Source organism: Strongylocentrotus purpuratus, unplaced genomic scaffold, assembly GCF_000002235.5.
Source record: "Strongylocentrotus purpuratus isolate Spur 01 unplaced genomic scaffold, Spur_5.0 spur5_scaffold_18, whole genome shotgun sequence".
In the NCBI taxonomy this organism is placed as follows: Eukaryota; Metazoa; Echinodermata; class Echinoidea; order Camarodonta; family Strongylocentrotidae; genus Strongylocentrotus; species Strongylocentrotus purpuratus.
In genome coordinates this window covers 13,454,840-13,482,141 of record NW_022145603.1, presented here as the reverse complement: position 1 = coordinate 13,482,141, position 27,302 = coordinate 13,454,840, and the positions used below count along the sequence as shown (strand labels likewise).

General features: G+C 36.4%; 2 protein-coding genes and 2 non-coding genes across 4 annotated transcripts in view; 2 read left to right on the top strand and 2 right to left on the bottom strand.

Annotated features, from left to right (window-relative positions):
* Positions 1-519: 519 nt before the first annotated feature.
* On the bottom strand, positions 520-10,916 carry LOC593113 (blastula protease 10). The gene is made up of 9 exons (XM_030989245.1): positions 10,785-10,916; positions 9,437-9,719; positions 8,991-9,114; positions 8,060-8,126; positions 7,073-7,273; positions 5,823-6,066; positions 3,724-3,830; positions 2,459-2,711; positions 520-783 (listed from the first exon to the last, which is right to left on the bottom strand). The coding sequence occupies exons 1-9, from the start codon at positions 10,887-10,889 to the stop codon at positions 545-547; spliced, it is 1,623 nt and encodes a 540-aa protein (XP_030845105.1). The 5' UTR covers positions 10,890-10,916; the 3' UTR covers positions 520-544.
* A 2,337-nt stretch (positions 10,917-13,253) lies between these two features.
* On the top strand, positions 13,254-13,326 carry TRNAK-UUU. The gene has a single exon. It is a non-coding gene; the product is annotated as a tRNA-Lys (tRNA).
* A 141-nt stretch (positions 13,327-13,467) lies between these two features.
* TRNAK-UUU lies at positions 13,468-13,540 on the top strand. The gene has a single exon. It is a non-coding gene; the product is annotated as a tRNA-Lys (tRNA).
* A 6,985-nt stretch (positions 13,541-20,525) lies between these two features.
* LOC586014 (ETS-related transcription factor Elf-3) overlaps positions 20,526-27,302 on the bottom strand; it is a 28,142-nt gene continuing 21,365 nt past the window's right edge. Inside the window, exon 8 of the mRNA XM_785814.5 lies at positions 20,526-25,119. Within this exon, the coding sequence (XP_790907.3) occupies positions 24,827-25,119 (293 nt within the window). The 3' untranslated portion in view covers positions 20,526-24,826. The remainder of the gene's footprint in view (positions 25,120-27,302) is intronic.

Sequence of the window (27,302 nt, the reverse complement as noted above, 5' to 3'; positions counted from 1 at the left end):
TGTCATTGAATCATAACTGTATGCAGCGGGGCTAGGGTACGTCGCCGCCCCCACAATACAAAAAAAAAAAGAAAAAAAGAAAATGCAATAAATTATCAATGATTCATTGCATTTTGCCCCGACCCTCAACATAAAAAATTCTCTATATGGGCATGCCTTGAACCATAATGCATGGCCCTACAGAGAAAACTTGTAGATAAGTAAAAACAAAATATATAAAATAAAATGATATTGAATTGTTATCAAAATATATTCAAACAGCCTCAATGCAATCAATTTCCTTGACATTCCCTACAATATTAATAGCGAAAATCTGAAAAATACTCGATAGATGGGGAAAAGGACAAGGACCCATTCAAAATTCAATAAGCTAGAAACCTGGGCCCCGTTTCACAAAGCCTCTTTTCAATGACAAATGACAAAGATCAGTAACAAATCTGCTGATAACCAATCAGAAGCAAGGATTTCAGTAGCTTATAACATAAACTGTCATCTGTCACTGACGACAATTTTTGTGAAACGCCCCCCTGGTTGAAGCATAATCTTACCTGCTCACACCGGCGTCTGTCGTGACCTTCACGGTGTCATACTTTTGCTCCGTGTTGAAGTTATCAAAGGCAAGTTCGATCTGGTTGTTTGGGGAGTTGATGGTGTAGGTGCATTTCGAATCGATGGGGTATTGAGATGGGTAACTGGGCGACGTAATCTGGGCGGTGCATCCTGCTGCGAGGGTAATGGTTCCTGTACATGTCTTCTTCTGAACAGGACACGTAATAGCTCCTCCTTGGAAATAAGATAACAAACGTTTGACAAATGATAATGAAAATAATATAGATTGCGGGGTAATTTAATCTTGACAAAAGATTTTTTTCATCTATGGTATTTGAGATTGTTTGAGGGGCAGTCCAACCATTGCAATAAGTTGGTGTATGTGGAAGCAGGAAAATAAGTGTAACAGGATGGTGACATTTTGAGAGAAATCGGGCAAAATCAGGTTATTTCGAATATTAGATAAATGAGGTCAGTATATGCAACCACACCCCTGTTTGTACGCTACAAAAAGTCGTTACTATCTTTTTTTTTTTTTTAAACACCTTCTCTCTCGGGGGAGTACTCAAAATGTAATGAATAGGATATCGGTCCTCCAAAACGGAAAAGATTTTTGCAGTACAAAACACCTTAAAAAATAATAAACATTTTAGTCGTTTTCTAAGTTGATATACAAAATTCTCGCCACTACATCACGATAACATTACCTATTCAGGCAATGTAAAATTCCCATCAGACTATTGATTACAGCTTGATATAAACTAAGGTGATGGAAGGATAGGCAGTAATTGTCGAGTTTGAGAAAATGAAGTTCAAGTGTTGGAACAGACGACATTATTTTGCGATCATCTTTGCCATCAAATACGCCACGTGAAATGATGTTACAGTTGTTGAGCCATTCGGGATGCATCTACTGGTTCTAGGACACCTACCCCCTGGACATCCACCTTAGGATAACCACCCCCAGTCAACTACCCCCTAGGACAACTACCCCCTAGGGCAACCACCCTCTAGAACGACTGCCCTCGGGACAACTACCCCAGACAACTACCCCCTAGTGCAACCACCCTCTAGAACGACTACCCCTGGACAACTACCCCCAGACAACTAACCCCAGACAACTACCACCTACGACAACTATCCTCTAGGACAACTTCCCCCGGGACAACTATCATAGGGGGTAGTTGTCTAGGGGTAGTTGTCCTGAGGGGTAGTTGTCCGGGGGAAGTTGTCTGGGGGTTGTCGTCATATAGGATGGTTGCCCTAGGGGGTAGTTGACTGGGGTGGATGTCCAGGGGTAGGTGTCCGGATACGGCATCTACTATAAGGAAGCATAAAAGTTACGAGATGATTGAGGACAAAAAGACAAGTTGAGAGACGAGAAGACGAGTTGTTTAAACTTGGCAATTAGACTAATAGGACAAGACCCTTTTATCCTTCCCATTACCTATGATATGGCTTAAAACGTTTTTTTGAAATAACACAATTATTTGTTATTATTATTGTTATTGTTATTAATATTGTTTGTTTTATGAGGGGTTGGGCGACGGGGAAGGAGGGATAATCCCCCGTATAATTTGACGCCATATTTTTTTTGCTTGTCAGCGTAATATTCATAATGTACGAGATTACCCTAACCACTACCCCAAATTTTAAGACAGCTTTGGCCGGGGAGGAGAAAATACGTCAGATTTCCCCTTTCTCCCATTTGAACGAATTTTTCGGGGATTCCGCCATCGTGGCATTTTATGTATTCTAGTCCTAAACAGGTAGACTTGTCGAGTTCCAGCTACTCGTCTTCTCGTCTTCCAAACTGTCCTAAATTATCTCGTTATCTCGCCGAAAAGATTCGGTAATCTACCATCTAATCACAGTGAGGTAAAACATTTAAGGAGTGCTACCGGATTACCTGATATTGACTCTCTGGTGAATGTTCCATGGAATCCCTTTTTGGCAACGCTTTTGTCAGAGTAGAAGCTTAGGACGATCTCGTCAGCTACTATTTCTTTGGGTAGTGTATTCCCGCAATAATCCGTTCCTTCAGAATACAAACTACTGCCTGCTCTGACGTTAACGTAATCCCAGCACTTATTTCTCGATGTATCAAAAGCTTCCATATCAAATGCATCGAATTTCAAGCGGATTTGCTCATTGGGGTTTCCCTGAAATGGAAAAATATTTGAAAACAATGAATGATGTGGGCTCTAGAAGTCCTTCTAATACTGATTACTTCGACAAATAAATAGCATTAGGCTGGCATATTTTGTAAATGCATACACCTTTAAACACATTTAAAGTAGAGCTGTCGCGGTCTATGTATATATCAACGGACTGTGGGTCCCAGCCGTGGCACTAACGCGTAAAGTACACGATCCCCATATATATATATATATATATATATATACATGCATGAGAAACATGTCACAGTTGGTTTTAAAACTTCCACGATTGAAAAGAGCTCTATATATACTTTTACTATGGAGATATAATTTGGCATTGAAATAAGACTTGTTCTTTTGCAAGCTGACAAGGTTCTGTAAAATTCTGTAAAATTGTTGGTGATGACATTTATATGAGTTAGGAGATTCTTCTTCGTATGTAAGATCTTACGTGTATGTTGCGTAATTTCCATTATATTTCACTAACAGATCTGGCGTAAGAATCTTTGATCGGTAATGCTCTGTATTGATTGATAATGCGTCGTATATGGTGCATCAAAGTCATCCAGACAATCTTCCGGGGAGCATGAATATTGTCTTTCCCAATAACAACACCAACAACGAAAACAACGACAACAACCATTGTAGCTCTACTACTGCCGCTGCTGCTATTAATACCGACAATAATTTTGTTTAAATAAGTCAAATAATATCAATGATCTGTGATGATATAGCGGGAAATACATCTACGTCTCTACGCAATTTATAGATACCAAATATGTATATCATTACCCCGGCCATCGGATTCAGGCTCATCCGCACATAGTGTATGCCCATCTCCACTCCCGGGGGAGCTTTCCAGTCATGCGCCAAATTACAGACGCAATGATTTAGAAAATGTCGTTAGAAGTGACACGGAATGGTTGGACGGTACAGAATACCTTGTTCGTTTCCATTGTTCTATTTTGTTGTTGTTGATTAGTACAGCTTTAAGTTTGATTCATCGGGTTCTAACCTTGATATACGTCATGAACGATGTATCAACGGCGTAGTCGGTGCTTCCATCAAAGTTAGGAGAACTTACTTCACCACTTCGAGATGTCAAGGTGACGCGATCAGCAGCTGTATAGGAGACAATACAATGAAACTCTTGACACCAATGTCACTGTTTGCACATGGGACCATTATTACAAGAAAATATCATTCATAAAACTACTTTTGAAAACTCAACCAAAGGCGAATTGATCGGCCTGGAACGTCACCTTTTAAATGCCTTCAGTACTAGTGTATAGGAGGAATTCGACCACACTGCAAGGTCACTAGACAGGTGGTTATCTCATCAACTTAGCTGTCAATTAACATAAGAAAAAGAGGATCATGGGGGACCAATGGTCACCGATTATGCATTGTTTATTATATAGAGGGCGCAGGTAGCAATAAGTAGTGCAGTGGGGCTTTAAGTCATTCAAACATGATTTCCATGGGAGATTATATACAATAAGGTATTAAAATTGCCCATGAGTTGATTTTTGAAAAAGTAGTTGCGATCGTCTTCATTACAGTCCTGGGACCCGTTTCACAAAGCCCTTTTTCAATGACAAATGACAAAAATCAGTGACAAATCTGCTGATAACCAATCAGAAGCAAGGATTTCGGTAGCTTATAACAAAAAACTGTCATTTGTCACTGATGACAAGTTTTGTGAAACGCCCCCAGGATATGGAGCTGTAATCAGAATTTTAAGGGGCGGATTGAAAAGTTTACCCTGATAAAGTGAGATATCTCACTGAATGTATTTAAATTGTTTGACAAGTTCGGCCAGTTTGGCCAAGTTGACCCAGGATGACCATTATATAACGAACTCGAAAGTTTGAGCCGCATGTTTGGCTCGGGCTTTGATTTAATCCAAATTTAATTTAATCCAAAGTAGGGAAGTTGAGCTTATTCTGGGTACAATTTGGACTTTGTGATGTTTTGGTAATTTTTAAAAGAAAGTGATAACAGAGATTATCTGTGTAATCGTCCAAATTCAGATCAAACCTTCCATTATACTGAAGAGGGATTTTAACACCTATATACTATATAAGTCATTTTAAAGTGATCAGGGTGAATTCTTCAATAGGGTAGGCGACCTATAGATTTTTTTTTTTGTTGTTGCTGATATTAACGATCGTAACAACATAATTCTCCTAAAGGATAATCCAACCTTTGTAATAAGTTACTTTGTATGGAAGCAGGAAAAGGAGAGAAACATAATGAAAAAAGTTTGAAATAAAACGGACAATAATAAGAGAGTTATGCATGTTTGTTTCATGCGAATCTAATATTGGCAATTTTGTTATACGTGGATTGTGTGGCAGTCACGGACAACTCTATAATTTGTAGTGTAAAAAATATCATTAATTTCTATGATATTAAAGATATCATGGAAAGCATATTGTTATAGGTCCTCTGTAGAGAATAGACCCCCCCCCCCCCCCACGAGTCATAAATGTTGACATTTTAATTTGTGTTTGTGAAGTTGAAGCGAATGATGTAAGCTGTCCGGTAGTACGTCGCAGTGACGTCACCGATTCAGCTAATTTGAAGTGCCAATTGTGACGTTCACAAATTCACAACTTTCTTATGTTTTGTCCGATTTCATTCAAACTTTCACCAGTCTGTTTCTCTTAGTGTTCTGCTTTGTTATCGAGCGTGTCCATTAAAGATATAGACCAGTAATGGTCATGCGATTGCATTGTGAAAGAAACGTTGTGGAATCGACCAGAAAAGGTTGATCATCTAGCATATAAGTATTGGTGTGTACTGCAAGGTTCTGGAATCATCAAAATGATAAGAAATTTGGCCCAGTCTTGGTCAAGTTACAAGCACTGTACACAGAAAGATGTTTATGGGACTACCCTACATATATCCAGTCCAGATACATATAATAATTTACCACGTATATCATTTAGTAGGCGGTTTCCCGGCAAAATTTGTATCATCACGTATTAGTCAAAACATATTCTTTCACATGATTGGTAATAAGAGCTTCCATTTCATTTTTTGAAATGGAGGCGTTTCCAAAACTGGGCTTTACCTTTAAGGTTGGATTTTCTTTCTTTCTTTTATTACCTTGCACATTTCGGGCAATTTCACAATAGTCCCCGGTGTGACTCTCTGGACATAGGCATTTGCAGTTCATGTCTCTGTAGCCAGTGTGACAGGAGCTGGCACCTGCGCAATGGGAGTCGCACTGGTACATGAAGTTAGCCAGTTTGACATCCAGATAGCTGAGACGGAGACGTTGGCCGATGTCTTTCATGCATAAGGGATCCTTAGGGATAAGCGTTGGTACCTTCGCGTCTATGCCGAAACCCTGTCGATCAAGTTTGTTGACGGTGATCAAGTAAAGAAACAGGTTAATTAATGGTATCGTCAAAGAAAAAGTGAAAATAGGCAATGATTTCATAGTACTACAGTTCAGTCGAATAACCAAATCAATACATTTTTAATTTATCTCTAAACATACTTAAATGCATGGTTTATCCCCATTGTTATACAGGTCATCTGCTTTAGAAATATCTAAGTTGTTCATTAGAAATTCTATTCCATCATATTCGGACTGTTTCATTACCATTAGACAACACAATTGAGTAAAAACTAGTTTTCGTTGCGCTCCACTTAGCACTTAGCATTACTGTTGGCTTTTGAAGAAAGCGATTTTTCCAGGTTCATAATATCTATACTCATCTTAGGACGATTATGAACACTTTACTCCTGGGTGGGCAAGTCTAGTAGACGTTCCAACAGCCAACATCAAGCAAAATAGCAGGCATAACATTATTCACCATGCAAAAGAATTTAATTAAATCGCGGTATATCCATCATGGTCCCTTCCTAACCATAGAAAACGTACTTAAATCATGTTGTCTCCGACTCGTCTGGAAACCGTTTGCATAATTCGTTTTAATGTCAGAATTATTTCTGACAGTGTGTATTGACAGCATTGAAAGACAATGACTGCTTTAGAAATAATTAATTTGTCAGAGTGTTAACACAAAAAGAAAAAAAAGAAGATCAAGGGATCATCCGCTTCAGAGCAACCGACAAAGCCCGATTTCACAAAGGAGGTTTGTCGACAAACCAAGGTTTTCGTGCGTCATATGACGCGTTTCGACGCGTTTTTATAAACCAGGTTTGTAAAAAAACGCGTCAAAACGATTATGACGTACATAAACCAAGGTTTGTCGACAAACCTCCTTTGTGAATTCGGGCCGATATGTTCTTCCTCGGGTTCCCTGAATAACTACAATGAACTTCGTGGTACAGTGTGCCTCAAAACAAAAAGAATCAGGAAAATCAAGTGGAGTACCCTAACTTACGTATAGGCCGTAGTGCATGGCTGAACTGTAATCATAAGGCACATTGGTCATGGCGTCGTTGGTCGTCCGCTTGTCAAAGTTATTCTTGTAGTCTGTTTTAATATTGTCAAAGTTGACAATGACGTATTCATCTCGGTCGGGTCGCGACTGCTCATGATTGAAGCCCAATGCATGGCCGATCTCATGGGAAACGGTTCCGAGCTTATGAAACATAGAAGCGACATGAAAGGTCATGAACGTGATGAAGATTGGTAATTTAGAGATCCCTAATTTTCTAATAATGCATTTTGGATACTATTCATATTCAGAAAGTACCGTTAGATCTTTACATAAAATGGTAATAAATGTGTATGTGCGTATGTTAACGATGCATTAATATAATGACTCTTTAATTTTTTTTAAATATTACAATTTGAGAGTAATATAAATTCACTTTCGTATTTTTTATCATTTCTACACATATATTGTTCAAAATGATGCATAATTAAAAAAGAAAGGAACAAACAAACAAACTAAAACGTGTTAAGAGTAAAATAGGATCGCAAGGACTTTCTAGATATCGACTCAAAGGCGATCTGAATAATCATAATAATACACTTGTATTTCACATAGAAATCAAGTTCGATTACGAAAAACGTCATTGTCATATTCGCAAATTTTGAAAGGTGATGTACAAGATTGTTTAGACATTGAACTTGCCTGAGGTCATTTTTTTAAAGTCTGTGCAATCGTGATGCAAATGAATGGAAGTGGGTTGACAACCCCCCCCCCCCCCCCTCCCCCGCCCCAGTACAAAATAGATCTGTACCCGTTGAAAGATACCCTATTTTACGTTCACTTTGCTTGATATGCAATTTCATCTTGCCTCGGCGTTTTTTTTTCTTAATTATTGTTGTTGTTTTTTTTTTTAATATGACAAGGTACTTTATCCGGGTATGTGTCACAAAGGTTTTGTTTTTTAACGTACATGTAGATCATTATATTTACCTGAGTACACCCATCTCCGATAGAAACTGGTTGAGAGCCTGACTGCCTTCCAATATATGAATAGCATCTAAAGGGAAGAAGATAGTAATTCCAATTAAATTTTACAGGTGCTACTACCGGTGTCTTTTATCATTGACTGAGGATTTGTCTTCAATTTTTCTATTAAATTAAAGATACACTTTAGTACTGGTAATGCGATTGCATTGTGAAAGAAAAGGTGTGGAAAGGATCAGAAACAGTTGATCATGTAGCATGTAAGTATTGGTGTGCACTGAAAGGTTCTGGAGTCATCAAAATCATAATAAATTTGACCGAGTCTTGGTAAAGTAACAAGCACTCACATAGAAAGCTATATATGGGACAACACACATGGTGTCGGGGCTAGTACTATCTTGATTTCCTTGTCTTTCTATGCTCATTACTCAGCCAGTATACATTTTATTCCAAAATTGTTTGGCACATGTCATTTATTTGTAATATTGAACATTCAGTGTAAGTTTCGTTTGATTCTGTGTGAATTATTATTATTTTTTTACCAGTACTGGAGTTTATCTTTAAGCTAACAGCCAGGAATTACCAATTATTAGTTTCTACGTCGTATACTACGCAAACTGAGACGAATGGTACATGTGTCTATCATGCCTATATAAAAGGGCCTCGAATTTTAAACAAGTTACAGGGTATTCGAACCGAGGACGTCCTCGTTTTGGGGGTACCGTTCTAATGAATGAACATTCACCCACCCTTTCCCCCACGCGTGCGCGCACACACACACACACACACACACGCGCGCGCGCGCACACACGCACACGCATGCACGAGTAATCACGCGCACACACGCGCACGCACGATCACGCACACACACGCACGCACACGCACACCTACGCGCGTGCACACACGCCCGTACGCACACATGGCTGGATGAACTTACCCATTGTCCTTTATGAATGTAAGCCTGTCTTGCGAAGGAACTGAGGGATTATGTGTTTCAAATCTGACACATGTTTGATCCTGCCAGTGAGCCATAGCAGCCTTGATGGCAGTTTGATCAACCCCTGCTCATCATGACGCATGACGATCGTCATGAAAGTTAATAGAAAACGTTGGGAATTCTTGAAATAAGATGATGATGACCAATTTCATGATGACTAATACGCTTATTGATAAAACCTCTGAATTACTAATCTTTTAAGCATGATTGTAAACGTTATTTAATCAATTCATTTCTATCTAACTATAACAAAACACACGTTGTAAACAAGTGACAATCATGCTCTTAACTGAAATTCGATGGACTTAATAACTGCATCGTCACCCCGTCCCCAAATAGTATCGTAAGACTGAAAACAGCAAGGAGTACAGGTGGAAATTTCTTACCGGTGTTGAATTCATAGGGAACAGTGATAACATGCTGGCCTGTTGCTGAGTTAATGATTTTCTTTGGCCAATACATCGTGGTATCCTTGATGGCCTTTCGCTTGTTACGGGAGTTTTTAGGATCGCTCAAGGCTGCCTCCTGCTCTGGGTTAAGCATCATGTCTGTTTCGTAGGCATTGGGGGAGAAGCCCTCATCTGCTGGGATCGGGCGATGGAAGGGGTCAACTTCTTCTACCGCGATCTCAAGGATTTCGCCATTGAACTCGACTTTCTTGATCTGAGGCTGTGGTTACATGAACAGAAAGGAACAGAGAGATTGAGAGAATAAGGGAAGGAGAGAGGGAGAGTAATTGTGGGGAGGGAGAGTGAGGGGGAGAGAGAGGGAGAGAGAGAGAGAGAGGGAGAGAGAGAGAAAGTGAACATGATCGAAGATTAAAGGACAAGTAGCACCTGATAGCTGTAACAAATTTAAGACAATTTTTTATTTGGTTCATTTACTTTGTGTCAGAGCCTCTTGCATAATATATACCACATGCATGACCAACATAGCAGAATTTCTGTACGAACTCTATTCAGTTTTGTTCTAATGGAAAATATGAAAAATTAATATTAAAATGACGTAGTGAAAAATAATCAAAATTTCAATATCACCGGATATTGAACAGTTCACCATTACTGCTTTTTTAATACAAATTAACGATTTTTTTTGTTTTTGACCGTAGTTTTTTTTTCAGGAACAAAATACTCTTTATGAGAAAATACACTAACACACGACACAATACCAGTAGCAGTCAATACCTGTGAAATTGCAGGAGACGACAGAAAGACTGAATCTTTTTTTTAACCCATCGATTATGAACTGATTTTTTTAACGGATCGTAGTTTCGTGAGAAAGGTGATAGGTGCTTAATACTAGATTGAGGGCCGTTCATGGACGTCAGTCCCTCGTCGCGGTGTTAAATGAAAACAATTTAAAGTTTAAATAAAAGGCCTCCACACGAACTCACCTATTGAGTATTGTAATATACGTGCAGAACTCTTGCTTGTCCAGTGAATAAAAGATTAAACCCGAGGCTAAAAAAGATTTTCTACATTTACAGTCCCATATAACAGCTTGGAGCAGTTTCAAAAATGTGTCCAGTGAATAAAAAAGGATACGTTTTCTTTGTAAATCAAATGTAACCTTTTCCCTTCTCTCTCTTTTTTTTTCTTCATTTTATCTCTCACTTTATCAACTAGATTTAGTCTGTTTAAATTGGTTAAATTGGTTATTGTTGTTTCACAATCTTTTATAAAGTCTTGTAGCTCGGAAAATGTATAAATTCACTTATTAATGGGAGTCACTCACCACTTTCGTTTTAGTGTAGCCCTCTTGTTCTTCCAGTGGTTTGGCAAGGGAGCATGCCATAAGCATGGCTACTAAGCCAGATAAGAGCAGTGTTCTCGACATCATATGCGTTTTCTTTCACCTCAACCGGGATAGCAATATCCAACGACTGATTATCCAGAGAATCGAGGATGTATTTATACCTACAAGATATTGGTATGATCAATATATCTTTTATTTACTTGCCTTGCTTTTTTCTTTATGAAACCATTCACTATTTGCCCCCTTGAGATATTAAAACCATTTCGTGAGTTCGATTTCTCTAATTTCTTATTTCTTTCTTATTTATTCAATCAATTTTTATCTAGATAATGTAAATATGAATAAGCTAGAACTTTTATTTATTAACGACAAAGTTTTTGTTTTAATAATATGGCGTAATAAAAGCCGAGATGTGTGTACAGCTTGACCAATGTAATCATTGCAATCGATATTTTTCAATTAGCTCAGTAAAAAAAAAGTACACCTACGAGAGACAGACACACAGAAAAACAAACATGGGGGGAGAGAGAGGGGGCGATAGAAAGAAACAAAACTTTTCAATTAACTTTTTGGTAAAGGTTGAAAGATCGGACAAACTGTTTTGTATCAAAATTGAATTTAGATATATAAAAGTTTTCAGAAAAAGTCTGAATTAAACAAAGTTTCATATGTATCATACAATTTTATCATAACATACATGTTAATGAGAGAAAATTTGTTTGCCACGCTAGCAACATTGTTGTGTTTGTATTGAAAAGTATTAAAAGTTGTTTAAACGCATCGTTTAACATTGTTAAATCTAAGATACACGGCCCTACATGTTATCAGTGTCTGTGATATGGTGTAATATTGAATCCCTAAACAAAATGATCAAGAAGTGCCTCAAAAAAGTAAAATCTTTGAGTGACCGGCTTTACCATACTCGTTTTACCCGATAGACTGTAGTGTTATGAAAACGCAAAATTCGGTTTCGATTTCCAGTCATAAATATTTTTATAATCAGACGGGCGATCGGCTTGTAAAAGTCTTGAGGTTCCTGACTGACCTAAAGGTTTATAATTATCATTGCAGCATGAGCTAAATCTAGGATTTTGTTTCAGAATCTGAGACAAAGTTACCGGATCCCTTAATACTCAACTGAGAAGGTTGGGCAGTTTGAGCGAATTCCGAAAGTGCTAATATCTCTTTGTAAAAATCCAAATGACCAACAGAAATTGAATGCTACATTTAACATTCAAGTGATCTACAAAATATGGCCCTATCTCATATACCGAAATGAAACTATTGTAGACTAAGGAAAGTGGTAAATTAATAATTGTTTTACTCGTAATCGCTTATAGGTGCATTTTGGAAGTAAAACCTTTATTTGTGTACGACGTTCAACAATAATTATACATTAATTAGAAACGTTAAAATTAGATTTTTATATTAATATGACACTAATACAGGAGAATAGATAAATAACGTAAATTACCAGGTAATATTTCTAAATGCAATTTTGGTTAAAGCAAAAAGATTTTTAATTTCAACAAATGTAAAAGTATTCAAAATTGCGTTCCATTAATTGATTCTACACAAGAAGATTTGCAGAGAGACAAAATTGTTTCCTTTATACAAATATACGTCTATGTCCGACTATTCCAATGGAAATTCATTTCTAGGTTATACAAATTATTATTTTGTTACATCCGGAGTTAAACTGATTAAAATTTGATTAAATAGCCAACATTTTGTTTATTCATCGATTTCAGGATTTCAGTATTTATCTAAAGTAAACGGTGATTTCATCAAGACAGGTGTCAATCTTTAAAGAGGAGATTGATTTGTGGTAAAGTTGTGGAATAATTTAATGAAATTTCTCATTAATTAATTCACATGTGGAAGATTCTTATAGCAGCAATGTGTAATGAAAGGGATTGCTATCGACAGGCTCTCACAGTTTTATGTATGAGAAATAGGCCTATATATAAACGTTTGTTCGAATATCTGGCGCCCCATTCCCTGTGTAGCCTCAAGCATCAAACCTTTTGTAAAGATGGTTCTATTTTTTGAATTTGGTTCATAGAAAAAATGAGATGATGCATAATTTTGAAGAATAACCTTAAAGGCACACTGTCCTACTTGTAGCTACTTGCTCCCTCTATATAGAAAACTTCCCAAATCGGTGCCTGTTGGTCCCCCATGATCCTCTTTTTCCTATGTTAAATGAGAGCTGAGTTAATGAGATAGCCACCTGTCACAGTGACGTCGCTGGCTCGCTGTGTGGTCTAATCCCTTCTAGCTGAAGTAGTAAAGCCTCCCTTTAACCCTTTTTCTACACATAATCACCTAATGTATTCAGAATTTTTTTTCATATTCAACGAGAACCAATTACCCCATAATAAATAGGTACTAGAGACCTACACATTTACAAAAATGTGTATGTTGCATCTTTACAAGTCGCACGCAGCCCGGTTAGCTCAGTCGGTAGAGCATCAGACTTTTATTCTGAGGGTCAAGGGTTCAAGTCCCTTATCGGGCTATGTCTTCCTTTTTTATATTTATTTGTTCCTGCATTTATTCATTTATGTATACATTTTTTCTTCCATATTTTTTTAATATTTTTTTAAATATGATGACCCACGTGCTAAGAATGTTGAGTCATCAATAAAAAACACATGCAGCCCGGTTAGCTCAGTCGGTAGAGCATCAGACTTTTAATCTGAGGGTCAAGGGTTCAAGTCCCTTATTGGGCGTCAACGTTACAATTTTGCTTTTTAAAAGCCCACATATGGATTTTTTTATTTTTTTATATTGCAATTATTGATTAATAACTTGAATTTTGTTAAAGAAGATTTAACATGATATTTTTTCGAACGGAATTATTGCTTTGTTTTTATTTTGTTGTTGTTGTTGTTGTTGTTGTTGTTGCTGATTGTCCAAATGTTCAATCCATATAGAACAGAACTGATGCTGTCATGTAAAGATTTTCTTTGTTTTGTTGAATTCGTGAAAACCATTCAAAGACATGAATGGTGAATGGACATGATATATTCTGGGAGGGAAACATATTCTTGACACAAATTAAACTTTCGGTTATGATTGCAAACGGGAAAGTAGGCTGAAAATGTAAGTGATTGTTTTATCTTAACCATACTCAAGTGGGATAACATTTTATTTTCTCTTCTTTTCAAATTAAGATTTGTGTAAATTCCGGGGAAACTGATATGAGTTCAGACAAGGATTAAGAGTCGAGAACGGTCCAACGAATCGTCTTTGTTCTCTAATAATTTAATGATACGTCAAAGCTTCCGCGCTTGACTAAATTTGTGGTTCTCATTAAGCATCGACACTTTCTCTTTGTTTTACCATTTGAAGCAGAAAAAGGGAGGACGGGTACTCTGTAGATTTCAACATGCGCCCTCTCCAGATAAAAGTTATATAAACTGTCATTGTATTGTTATGGCTTGGGATATTTTGTTGACATTCGCGTGTCAAAACCCGCCCCTGGAAAAATTCCTAGTTTCAAAATCGATAATAAAAGAGGTTAATGTGAATACAATTAAAACATGAAATATCATGTTATTAGTGCATGCTTGAACATCAGTTCGGTGATTTATCTATATAGGATACATCGATGAAAACGTTTTACAGATCAAATGAATGGGATGCTCAAAGGGTAGTTGACAGAGCCGCAATCTGCTTCTTTTTGTTGTAATTCTTTATTTGATTTTTCTCAACTTTCACTGTCTGCATCCGTCTTGTTAAAGGTGTTATTTGAACCAACTTGATGTCAGAATATAGATTTCCATTTTTAAGTAATCGCGATATTATGTCCATGCATCTATATGACCATTTTGTGCTATCAATCGTCTTGATCCCCCAAATTTGTATGCTCTTGTTTCAACATTCAGGGTAGGCTTTCCCTTTAAGTTGTTTGTTTGGAAATGTTCTCCAATCTTATGCGATCACTTACCTGAATTCGCACATGTGGGACAACGAGGGACAATGGAACCTTCTGTTCAAGTCGTAAGAGCTTTTCATGTCAAACCAACCGAAAATCATGTTAGTCTGATTGTGTGTTTACGGTTATTTTTCAACTAAGTCATCCGACCATACTGAAAGTCAGTATGCAGGAACAAAACTTGACTTTTCGGATTGTCCTATTGCCAAAAGCCAACAAAAAAACTATGGGGAATAGAGAATTCATTAATCCTAGGGCTAACACAACATGTTACCACAACACGTGTGAATTGAATACCGAAAATCACATTTCGATGCTGATGGTACCGTTAGCAAAAAGAATAAAAATGCAGCCACAGATATATATGATATTTTCATTTTCATTATGGCGTATTTCATGAATGCGAAATTAAACCAAAATGGGATTATTTATCACCGCATATTGCCCATAAAAGGTCGTGGTTTTATGCCTAACCGGCTTTCTGTAGCGGTTAAGTTTTATTATTTTTTTCGTCCCCTGTAATCATCGTGCCTTTTATTTCTCTACATACCATTTCTAATCATAGAGGGAAGGGCACAATTTCAGGGGGCGGGGGCGACGTCGCTTGCTTGATTGTTTAACGTTGCAGTCTTACTCAATTTTGTGAGGGAGCGAAGCGAGTGAGCTGGAATGATGTTACATAGTTTCAAAATGTAATTTGATCATCAGATGAGACATAAAATTAACAAAAAAGAGACCATCTTGCCGTAGAATATGACGAGACAGTATATTAATATCGTTATTTGTATTTATACAAACAAATCTTCTTTATCTTTTTTTTTTGGGGGGGGGGGGGGGCTGTAGCTCTCTCCCCTCCCTCCCACCTCCAGTTCTTATTATTCAAACCAAGCCAAATCAAATTGCTTGAAATACATTCCACAATTTTAGATTATCTTTATAAGTATATACAACAAAAGAATCCGAAGTTCCTAAACTTGTTAACTGTTGTTTTTCAGTTAGTTATTGTCGTCACTACTTTCATTCTCTGGATACATTTTATCTATTTTTTCATTACCCTCTTAATATGTTCTGTCTCTTCTCCTTCTTCTTCTACATCACTTTACCCGTTGACGACTGAATACTTTAGTCCCGTAGGCTTAATACAGGGACGCCCTCTGTAGGCAGTGAGTTCATAATATATACTTCTCTTTTAATTTCTTCTTCTCTCTATCTCTATCTATAAAGAATTTCTTCCTCTTTCTCTCTCTCCATCTCCCTCTCTGTATCTCTCTCTCTCTCTCTCTCTATCAATCTATCTCTCGCTTTCTTCCTCTCTATTCCTCTCTCTTCATCTCTCTCTCTCTCTCTCTCTCTCTCTCTCTCCCTTCCTCTCTCTCTCTCTCTCTCTCTCCCTTCCTCTCTCTCTCTCTCTCTCCCTTCCTCTCTCTCTCTCTCTCTCTCTCTCTCTCCATTTACCCATCTCGTCCTCTCTCCCCCCTCTCTATCTCTATGTCCTCCTCTCTCTCTCTCTCTGTTCATTTCTCTCTCCCTCTTTCTATCTATCAATCAATCTACATCTTATTCTTTCACCCACTCTCCCCCCCCCCCTCTCTCTCTCTCTCTCTCTCTCTCCCTCTCTCTCTCTCTCTCTCCCATACCACACCATAACATCAACATGATCTCTACCATTCACAAAATGTAGTTCACGCGGTCATACCCAGGGTGGCACACAATTATTCGCACGTTCACCATGTTCACCGGGAAGACGGTCACACACGTCCCAACATTTCCCCTTTTTTATTGACCCAAAATCTTCATAATTTCCCACATCATTTATTTTGCGATATCACAAAGAACCCTTTTTGGTCAATATTGAAATCAAATCAGGAATTACGGAACGATCCATAATAGCTCGGGGCATTAATTCGCGTATCAATGGTTTATTGGAGGACCGTCAACGGACCGATTATATTGATACCCAGTAGACCTATCGGGTAATAGAGGGAAAATAAAATGGGAAAATCCCGCAAATTTCAATTTTTCTATAGCAGTACAAACCATCCAGTATAATCACTGAATCGTTAGCGGTATCATGCACCAAATATATTTTTTCTTAACCTTGTGCTAGCTGTAAATAAAGGATTACATTTTTAAATATACATTTTGTATACATTTTAATCCAAGTACCACTACTACTAATTTTACTAATGTTGCTACTTCTACTACTGCTGCTACGTTTACTTCAATCTTACCATTACTTCTACTACTACTACTACTACTACTACTACTACTACCACTACTACTGCCACCACTACTTCCACTTATATTATTGCTACTTCTACTACTACTACTACTACTACTACTACTACGACTACTACTACTGCTGCTGCTGCTACGTTTACTTCAATCGTACTACTACTACTACTACTACTACTACTACTACTACTACTACTACCACTACTACTATCACCACTACTTCCACTTATATTATTGCTACTTCTACTACTACTACTACTACTACTACTACTACTACTACTACTACCACTACTACTGCCACCACTACTTCCACTTATATTATTGCTACTTCTACTACTACTACTACTACTACTACTACTACTACTACTACTACCACTACTACTGCCACCACTACTTCCACTTATATTATTGCTACTTCTACTACTACTACTACTACTACTACTACTACGACTACTACTACTGCTGCTGCTGCTACGTTTACTTCAATCGTACTACTACTACTACTACTACTACTACTACCACTACTACTATCACCACTACTTCCACTTATATTATTGCTACTTCTACTAGTACTACTACTACTACTACTACTACTACTACTGCTGCTGCTGCTACGTTTACTTCAATCTTACCACTACTTCTACTACTACTACTACTACTACTACTACTACTACTGCTGCTGCTACGTTTACTTCAATCGTACCACTACTACTACTACTACTACTACTACTACTACTACCACTACTCCTATCACCACTACTTCCACTTATATTATTGCTACTTCTACTAGTACTACTACTACTACTACTACTGCTGCTGCTGCTGCTACGTTTACTTCAATCTTACCACTACTTCTACTACTACTACTACTACTACTACTACTACTACTACCACTACTACTACCACCACTACTTCCACTTATATTATTGCTACTTCTACTACTACTACTACTACTACTACTACTACTACTGCTGCTGCTACGTTTACTTCAATCTTACCACTACTACTACTACTACTACTACTACTACTACTACTACTGCTACTACTAGTACTACTACTACTACTACTACTACTACTACTACTACCACTACTACTATCACCACTACTTCCTCTTATATTATTGCTACTTCTACTAGTACTACTACAACTACTACTACTACTACTGCTGCTGCTACGTTTACTTCAATCTTACCACTACTTCTACTACTACTACTACTACTACTACTACTACTACCACTACTTCTACCACTACTTCCACTTATTTTATTACTACTTCTACTACTACTAATACTACTACTATTACTACTATCACCACTACTTCCTCTTATATTATTGCTACTTCTACTAGTACTACTACAACTACTACTACTACTGCTGCTGCTACGTTTACTTCAATCTTACCACTACTTCTACTACTACTACTACTACTACTACTACCACTACTTCTACCACTACTTCCACTTATTTTATTACTACTTCTACTACTACTAATACTACTACTATTACTAATACAACTACTACTAATACTACTTCTACTACTACTACTACTACTACTACTACTACTACTACCCCTACTACTACCACCACTACATCAACTTATATTATTGCTACTTCTACTACTACTACTACTACTACTACTACTACTACTACTACTATACTACTACTGCTGCTGCTACGTTTACTTCAATGTTACCACTACTTCTACTACTACTACTACTACTACTACTACTACTACTACCACTACTACTACCACTACTTCCACTTATTTTATTAATACTTCTACTACTACTAATACTACTACTATTACTAGTACAACTACTACTAATACTACTACTATTACTTATACAACTACTACTAATACTACTTCTACCACTACTGCTAATACATATACTACTAATACTTCTACTACTACTACTGCTACTACTAATACTTCTACTACTGCTGCTACTACTACTGATACTATTACTCTTTTCACTACTACTATTACTTCTTCTACTGCTACTACTACTACTACTACTACTACTACTACTACTACTAAGATAGAAAGCCATGACTATTTTCATTTCATACTACGGGGAGTTGTAGAATGAGCGCATTCATAAATTATGTTTTGTTTCTTGCTTTCATTTGAAACACCCTTTTCAACTGGCAAGATGGTATTTTCAAATATAGGCCTACCCTTCAATAACGTGCAATCTTTGATAATTTTTCTATGTAGGTTTCATAAATGTTACATTATGTTTCATACAGTCGCTTACAATGATACTCTGAGCTCCAGTCTCATTTCAATGGAAAATTAGGAAATTGCCATATTTCTTTGTCAAACGCCCTTTCGAAGAAGGAACCAATAGCTTATTAACCAATCAATCCAGCAACCATTCTATCATTCAACCAATCAATCAATCAGTTAATTAATCAACCAATAAACCGATCAGTCAGTCAACCAGTCAATCAGTCAGTCAATCAATCACTCAATTACCCAATCACTTAATCAATCAATCAATCAGTTAAACCAATTAATATTTCAACTACTCAGCCGGCAACCAACGATTCAACCAATCTGTTTATCAATCAATCAACCAATCGACGGTTTAACCAATAACCAAAAAGATCCACCAGTCAATCAATCAACCAACCAACCAACCAATAATTAATTTCTTCTATAATTATCTCCGCTATAGTATATTTGAATCTCAATCAGTCAGTCAATCAATTAATCAATCAATCTATCCAACAGCCAATCAATATCAATCAATCAACCAAGCAGTCAGCCAATCGCCAATCAACGAATCCTTCAGTCAGTCAATCCTTTAGCCAATCAATAATTCAATCGATCAACCACCAATCCTTCAGTCAGTCAATCAATCAGCCAATCAACGAATCCTTCAGTCAGTCAATCCTTCAGCCAATCAATAATTCAATCAATTAACCACCAATCCTTCAGTCAGCCAATCAATCAGCCAATTAACGAATCATTCAGTCAGTCAATCCTTCAGCCAATCAATAATTCAATTGATCAACCACCAATCCTTCAGTCAGTCAACCAATCAGCCCATCAACGAATCTTTTAGTCAGTCAATCAAGCAATCAATTAATCAATCAATCTATCCACCAGCCAATCAATATCAATCAATCAACCAAGTAGTCAGCCAGTCAATCAGCCAATCAACGAATCCTTCAGTCAGTCAATCCTTCAGCCAATCAATAATTCAATCGATCAACCACCAATCCTTCAGTCAGTCAATCAATCAGCCAATCAACGAATCTTTCAGTCAATCCTTCAGCCAATCAATAATTCAATCAATCAACTAATCTTTAAGTTAGTCAATCAAACAATCAACCAATCCATCAGTATCAAGTTATCACCCAATTAATCAATCGAGTTTAATCAATGAAAACCACAATCCACCAGTCATTCAATCAAAGAAACAACCAATAATGTATTTTTTCTAAAATATTGAATATTCCAATCTCTTTTAAAAATAATACTTTGTCATTTGTGCAAAACTCAGATACCCAAGAACAACCATAATGCACCATGATTCATGTTTTTATATAAAAGGATCCGATTTATTACCTTTTTACAACACAAAATGATTTCATCATATGATTATCACCCATATCTAATAAACATCTTTAGATATCAACTCTTATCGGAAGACTCAATAGCAACTCAAGGAAGTCCGTTAAACCGGCATCAATTTCCTTTTCTTAATACGATTAGCAGCACTGAAAACAAAAGTCATAAATGCAAGGATACCATACAAAAAGTACTTTAACCGCAAAAGCAATTATGACGTATTTAGTACGAGACAAAGGAAATGAAAACGTAATTAAGGTGATAGCAACTCAATTCTCATCTTCCTAAATAAGAATCGAATGATAGATGGTGATGATAATGAATCGGATTACGAAAATATTGAATTTCTATTATCACAGTATCACTTTTTAAATATTAAGTATAAGTCATTTGAAGGAGTTAGTTTTACATGCTTTTAATCTTGAAATAGAGATATATAATTAGCAAACCGAAATCGATTCGATTATGAATTGAACGTTGGTATATTTATAAAAGAATTATTTGTTGTAATAAGTATGGGTATGATAATAGGGATTCTAATTCGATATATTTTAAAAGAGATGAATGACTGATAGATCACTTAATAAAGAAGCAGCATACTGTTATTGAATTTACTGTGAAATATACATCGCCAAATCATACTGTGAGAAAGAGCGTACGTGATATTATTTTACTGGCAACCAGTAAGCTTTCAGTACTGCGATAATTTCCCGACAGGAAAAACAGTTGTCATTGTCACCGTCTTTTCCATCCCTCTTCCCCTTAAATTGCAAATAAAATAATTCTTATTTTGCCGCGGCGGGGTTTAAGAGGCATCTAGACAAGACATAATGCCCGTTTGCATGTTTACAACCAAAAACATTGTGTAAAGAAAGACGAGGGAGAAAAAATACAAAGAAAGAGAAGATATAATTTGTTTCCATGGAAGAATAGATCTATATTTTTAGGATATAATATTTTCTCTTAACTGTGTATTAAAAAGCATGTACAATCGATGATGAAAACTAAAATCACCTTAAATTCAGAGGATAGTCAACGTTTTCTTTGTCTATTACCTTTTCTTTGTTCATTATCGCCATATTTGATTGAAAGTATATAAAGGTAATAACAAACGTATATAAAATAGTATTTATGTCATGATGTCTTCAAAGTCAATTAAAAGAATAAAACCTTTCAGACCTCAAATTACGAGTTGGTGTAAAATGTGTCTGCAAATAGTACACGCAAAACATAGTACTTTTTTAACATAAGAATCGAACGGCATAATACTTATTGTAAAAAAGTAGCATCAAATATGTATAAAAAATAACGTTTATTTCAAAACTATGTCATCAAATTCAATTTTGAAACAGAAATATTGGCCTTGCAAGAAGAATTACTGGATTTGTTTGCAAAAGATACAGTCGTCTTCATAGTACTCTATAAAAAATGGAAGGATAATACTTATTTACATAGTACATGCTTGTATTTAGCTGCAACAATTGTCGGTATATGGACACGTATTACGTCTCCATAGAGAGTCCAGCTCCTCATTGACATTACAAAACATATATTTACAAACTTTCTGAAAAAATGAAAACACATAATATATACAGAAATACTCGTCAAAGCACTGAAGTGATTTTTCCTATTATAATTCCTCTAATAATTCTCTTTTTAAATGTCGTAGATTATATTTCTATTTGCCTTACAACATTTTCAAATATTATAAATCTCTTTCTCCGATATTCGGGAGACATAAAAGCGTATCCACACTCACAAACCAAAAATAAATGAACTTTATACATAAAATCTAAGACTTGACAGTCTATCAACTGCGTTACAAAATAAAAATCTGGCTTAGTTGCACTTACAAAAAGAAGAAGCTTAAACATCAAAACATTTATTTACAAATCCACGAATCTCATTAAAATAAAATATGTCTATTTTTGTAAATAAATTGTTATAATCTTCCCAAGTATAACTTTCAAGATGATTTCTGGGTAAACAATCTACATATCGTACTGTTATCATAGCAATGTAAACGTCATACTAGAGAACGGTACTAAGACACTAAGAATATCTTTCCTTTAAAACGTGCTCCTAATATATTCTAGGTTATATATCTCACGCACGCAAACTTTATTAAAAACATTAAACAGTTTGCTCTCTATTTTTACCTTCCGTGTTATTGTATCTCCAATATAGACAAGGTAAATATTTGATCAGGCCTTCGATATACTATTACAAATCCAATGACGTATTAAACTGTCTACCCGCTTATGATAACAATAGTAATTTAAAACGTGTAGTGTTTGGGTATCACGTCTTATATTCCCTTTGTCATTTGAATCACGTACACAAACAATGTGTGCACCATCTCTACTCGCTTGGGAGCATTTTTACCAATTACGGGTCACCATGAAGGCATATGGCAATTTAACGTCATGTATATTTTTGTTTTTCACACATTAAAACCAACGTCTTTGCCGTAATGAGCATTGAGCGACTTCCTGTTTTCAGTAATATGTAGGGACCTAAACAAAAATTGGAAATTTACAATTTTGTGGATGCTATTCGCATTATGACGACACGCATTATGACGCCACACGTCATGACCGCAGAATAATAAACAACATGATAGTTCATTTCTCTTGACTTGTTAATTTTATGTCGACAATTTCCAGCAAAATGTCACTTAGGTCCTACTTCTTTTTCATATTTTCCTTCTTCTAGCAAAAAGACTATGTATAAAATGTAGTTTGTCCTTTAGATAGCTTAATAATGCAGGTACAGAAACGAAGAATTTTGCTTTCCATATACCTTACATAAATCTAGCTGCCAGTCGAGAACATGAAATTATTTACGTGTATAAAGCAAGGTTTATCTATATTGTATTGCTTCAAATACTGAGTAAATAAGACGGATGGATAATACTCTATAAAATAACATGTATATTATCTACAGAAGTAAATTTCAATTTGAAATACAAGCCACAATGTGCGTATTACAAGCCAAACCGGCTTGTCGTGTTCTGAAACCGTCGCATTACCATGCTATATATTCTGTGTATTAATGAACAGGGCCCCATTTCACACAACTTGTCATCAATGACAAATGACAGGTTTTGTTATAAGCTAGTGAAATCCTTGCTTCTGATTGGTTATCAGCCGATTTGTCACTGATTTTTGTCATTTGTCACTGAAAAGGGTTGTGTAACGGGCCCTGATTTTATAAAACATTCCTGCGACTTTCTAATCGCTTTGGGCGTACAAAAGGATGCATTAGAGCCAACCTTAGTTGGTCCCGCACTTCACAATAAAAAGTACAAGATTTCCAATCATGTGGGACTGAGGTAATGAATTTATTTAGGTTTGTCAATAAACACTATCGATTAATAAAAGCCACGAGGGCGTATCAAATTACATCTGAAACGGGTTGTCCAGAATTATGACAGCATTAGTTGATTTAACAACAAAAATTGGACCATGATTTTCATTGAGATCGAAAAACATTTCATAAGCGAAATCCTTTTTTTTAAGGGAGAATGTGTTATAAAAGAAGGCAAGATCTGACAAATTCATGGGATGCATGAGGAAAAAGGCAAGCTGTAAGGATAACACCTCACAAAAACTCATCCCAGATTAATCGGATGAAATAAAATGCAGTTCTTGATATCCGATTTGGGTAATTGAAAAAGAAAATGTGAGTGTTTCGATATTAGACCTGCATGTCCTCAGCTTTTTTTTAATAGGACAAAAGTCGATCGCCAATGAATGTGATCCTCAAATTGATAACAAGATCAGAAAATTTGCAAAATGTTGAGCTATGAATATACGAGAAGATGCCATTGAATAGATGAAATCAACTTGAACGTCTCTTTGAAGAGACTTGTTAAAAAGGAAAAATAAACAGTTACGATTTCATTAGTCATTTCTTCATTAAAAAAAATGCATACCATCGTGTATATGATTCTTTTTGGCACCTTAAAGATTGTCTTCGCCAAAAGGAAAAACACAAATACACAAATCAGGAATACACAGTCAGGAAAGATTTGTATTTCCTTTATGGTAATAAAAAATATGTATTTCCTTTATGGTCACAACCGATGGCTTTTCACCGTATCGCTGCCAGAATTGCCTCGCATTTATTTCTTTGTTTGTTTTTACACAACACCATCACGATTGGAAGACATCGCTTCCTTTTTGAGCTCGTTCCACAAAATAACTCTCAGAGATGGGGTTTTTTCCCCTCCCGCGGGCCAGCCAACACTTTCTCTCCCTCTCACTGAATGAAAAGGGGCGTGAATTTGTAGTGCAACTTCTTGCGCACGCTGGTCATGATTTTACGGTTCCCGCGCGTATAGTTGCGCAGTGCGCGCGCCATGTTCTGATAGGTCATGTGTTCCCTCTTGCCTTTGAATCGTCCCCACATCTCGGCGAACTCGTCCTTCCTGGCCGAGTAGAATCGGAAGAGTCCCTCGGGCTTGTTGACCCAGTTGAGGTACTTGCCACTGTCACCGGACGGATTGTTGAGGTGTTTCAGGATGAATTTGTAGAGGATTGGTTGGTCCCGCTCTGGAAGTAGAAGTAAATAAAGGAATAGAAAAATGAATGAATGAAAGAAATGCATGAATAAATACAAAATTATATACATGAATGAATGATAAAATCAATACATATATAGAATAAATAATATTAAATTAAATGAATGATCAATAAACAGATGAATAAATAAATACATAAATTAATAATAATTTAGATTAATAAATACCTAATAAATTAAAAGAGTAAATAATAAATAAAGAAATAAATTATTGAATAAATAAACAAAAAATAAGTAAATAGGCTTAAGTACATAATCAATGAAGTTAGTAAAAGATGAATATATTATAAATAAAATGAATAAATAATAAAACATAAGTGAAAAAATAAATGAAAAGAACTAGAAATCAATGCACCGATGATATTATGAATTTCTTCCATGTCAACAAGGCAATCTGTTGTATGGCCTCAAAGTACCATGGTTCATAAAAATTGTAAAACTTTTTAGAAGATTACTGTTGCTTGATATAGTTGGTCCTGGGGATTTTGAGAGGAAATGTGTACCAAAAAAATCCTTCGCAAACTATTATACCATAACAAATTATGGTAAACATAATCGACCCTCATTTGTAATGCTTTTACAATCTAAAGGAATGTGTTGTGTTTGATCAAGCAGCGGGATGAGCATGATAAAAGGGAATATTTAGGGAAAATATAGAACCACCCCTCCCCCCCCCCCTTCGGTATTGATTATGTAGAGGTGTTGTTGTCTAGTAGATCAGTCACCCGACTGCATATTACAAGGCATACGGGGTTTTAAATCCCAGCCCGCGGCACTAACGTCCTTTGGCAAGACGTTAATCTACATTTGCCATTCTCCACCCAGGTGTCAAAATAATGGGTACCCGGTAGAATGCGAAAGTAGTTTGCTCGGCATTGTGAGCGTCTGTAAAATGACGCCTGGCTGGAATGCTCACCGGGGAGTGGAAAATGTGCATACATTGTGTGCGGGCAAGCCTGAATCCGATGACCTGGGTAATAATATATATGAAAAGCTCTTAGAGACATCGTCGATGTATAAAGCGCTATACAGCTATAGTATTACCCCGGTCATCGGATTCAGGCCTCAAAGCGGAATATTATTATTATTATCATGTTCATATTCCTACTCATAGGGCTATTGTAATTCATTGTCATCTCGAATGGACAAAGAAAGTTGAGGCAACAGCGCGCATCTATAATGGGTGACACAAAGTTCACGCATGGTAATCCAAACATTGCAAAAATACAATGACGCTCAATAACGTTTTGCTCCGATTCAACACGTAGGCCCTATCAGGGGGAAATTACCCTTAAACCCGAAACAATATTCCCCATTATTAAAAATTGGCTGTGAATTTCAAATGTGACATTTTCCCACGAATAATACAGCATACACAAGGTGGGAATAGACAAAGTCTTTTCAATGATACCTTGGAATGGAATACCTGTTATTATTGTTGTCATATTATCATCGTCCTAGCGTAACTAAATCTTGAGATCATCGACTCGCAGTCATTCTAGATCACTTTACCGCAATAATAGAAGACCCAAAAGGTGTAACAGTTTTATGTTCTCTTCATAATCATAAAACAAGAATCTTGGGTGTTTAGACTACCCTTTAAAGTGACTAGGTAACATTGTTAAAATTTGATGGAAAAAAATTGCTTCATTTTGTATAAAATGTTACTTACTTTTTTTCCTTCTACTGTACTAACCCTCTGACATGCAAAAAATCCTGAAAAAATTCTCAAACCACGAAGATATCTTTGGTTTTCTTTGAAGGCGTCGATGTACGACACCCTCTAACAGTGATTAACAGTTAATTCTCCCAACCATTTTTGAATTTTCCCAACCGTTTTTCCATGAAAAAAAGACATAAAACAGCCTATAAACAAAATCTGTCAACACTTAAATGTCTGGAATGGAACGTAGAGCCATTTTATTGCTTTGTGAGATTTCCATGCACCTAAAATGTAATTAAATGGTAATAATATAGTTGGGAGAATTAAGGAATCGATCATATCAGTTTTTCCCAATTTGTACCATGAATAATGGTCCGATTTCACTCAAATTTTCAGATTATCTTTAATTGTACATCTAGCATTGAAGTCACTACCTTAGCACCACTATCTCTCATCTGAACATTGTTACCAAGTCCCTTTAATATGTTATGC

Bases quoted from the DNA above. Each gene is read 5' to 3' on its own strand.
- LOC593113 (XM_030989245.1), bottom strand. From the start codon at position 10,889: ATGATGTCGAGAACACTGCTCTTATCTGGCTTAGTAGCCATGCTTATG. The intron at 3,831-5,822 runs GTAATAAAAGAA...TCTCCTATACAG, and splicing joins AATTGCCCGAAATGTGCAAG to CTGCTGATCGCGTCACCTTG. The intron at 2,712-3,723 runs GTTAGAACCCGA...TTTCCATTTCAG, and splicing joins CGTTCATGACGTATATCAAG to GGAAACCCCAATGAGCAAAT.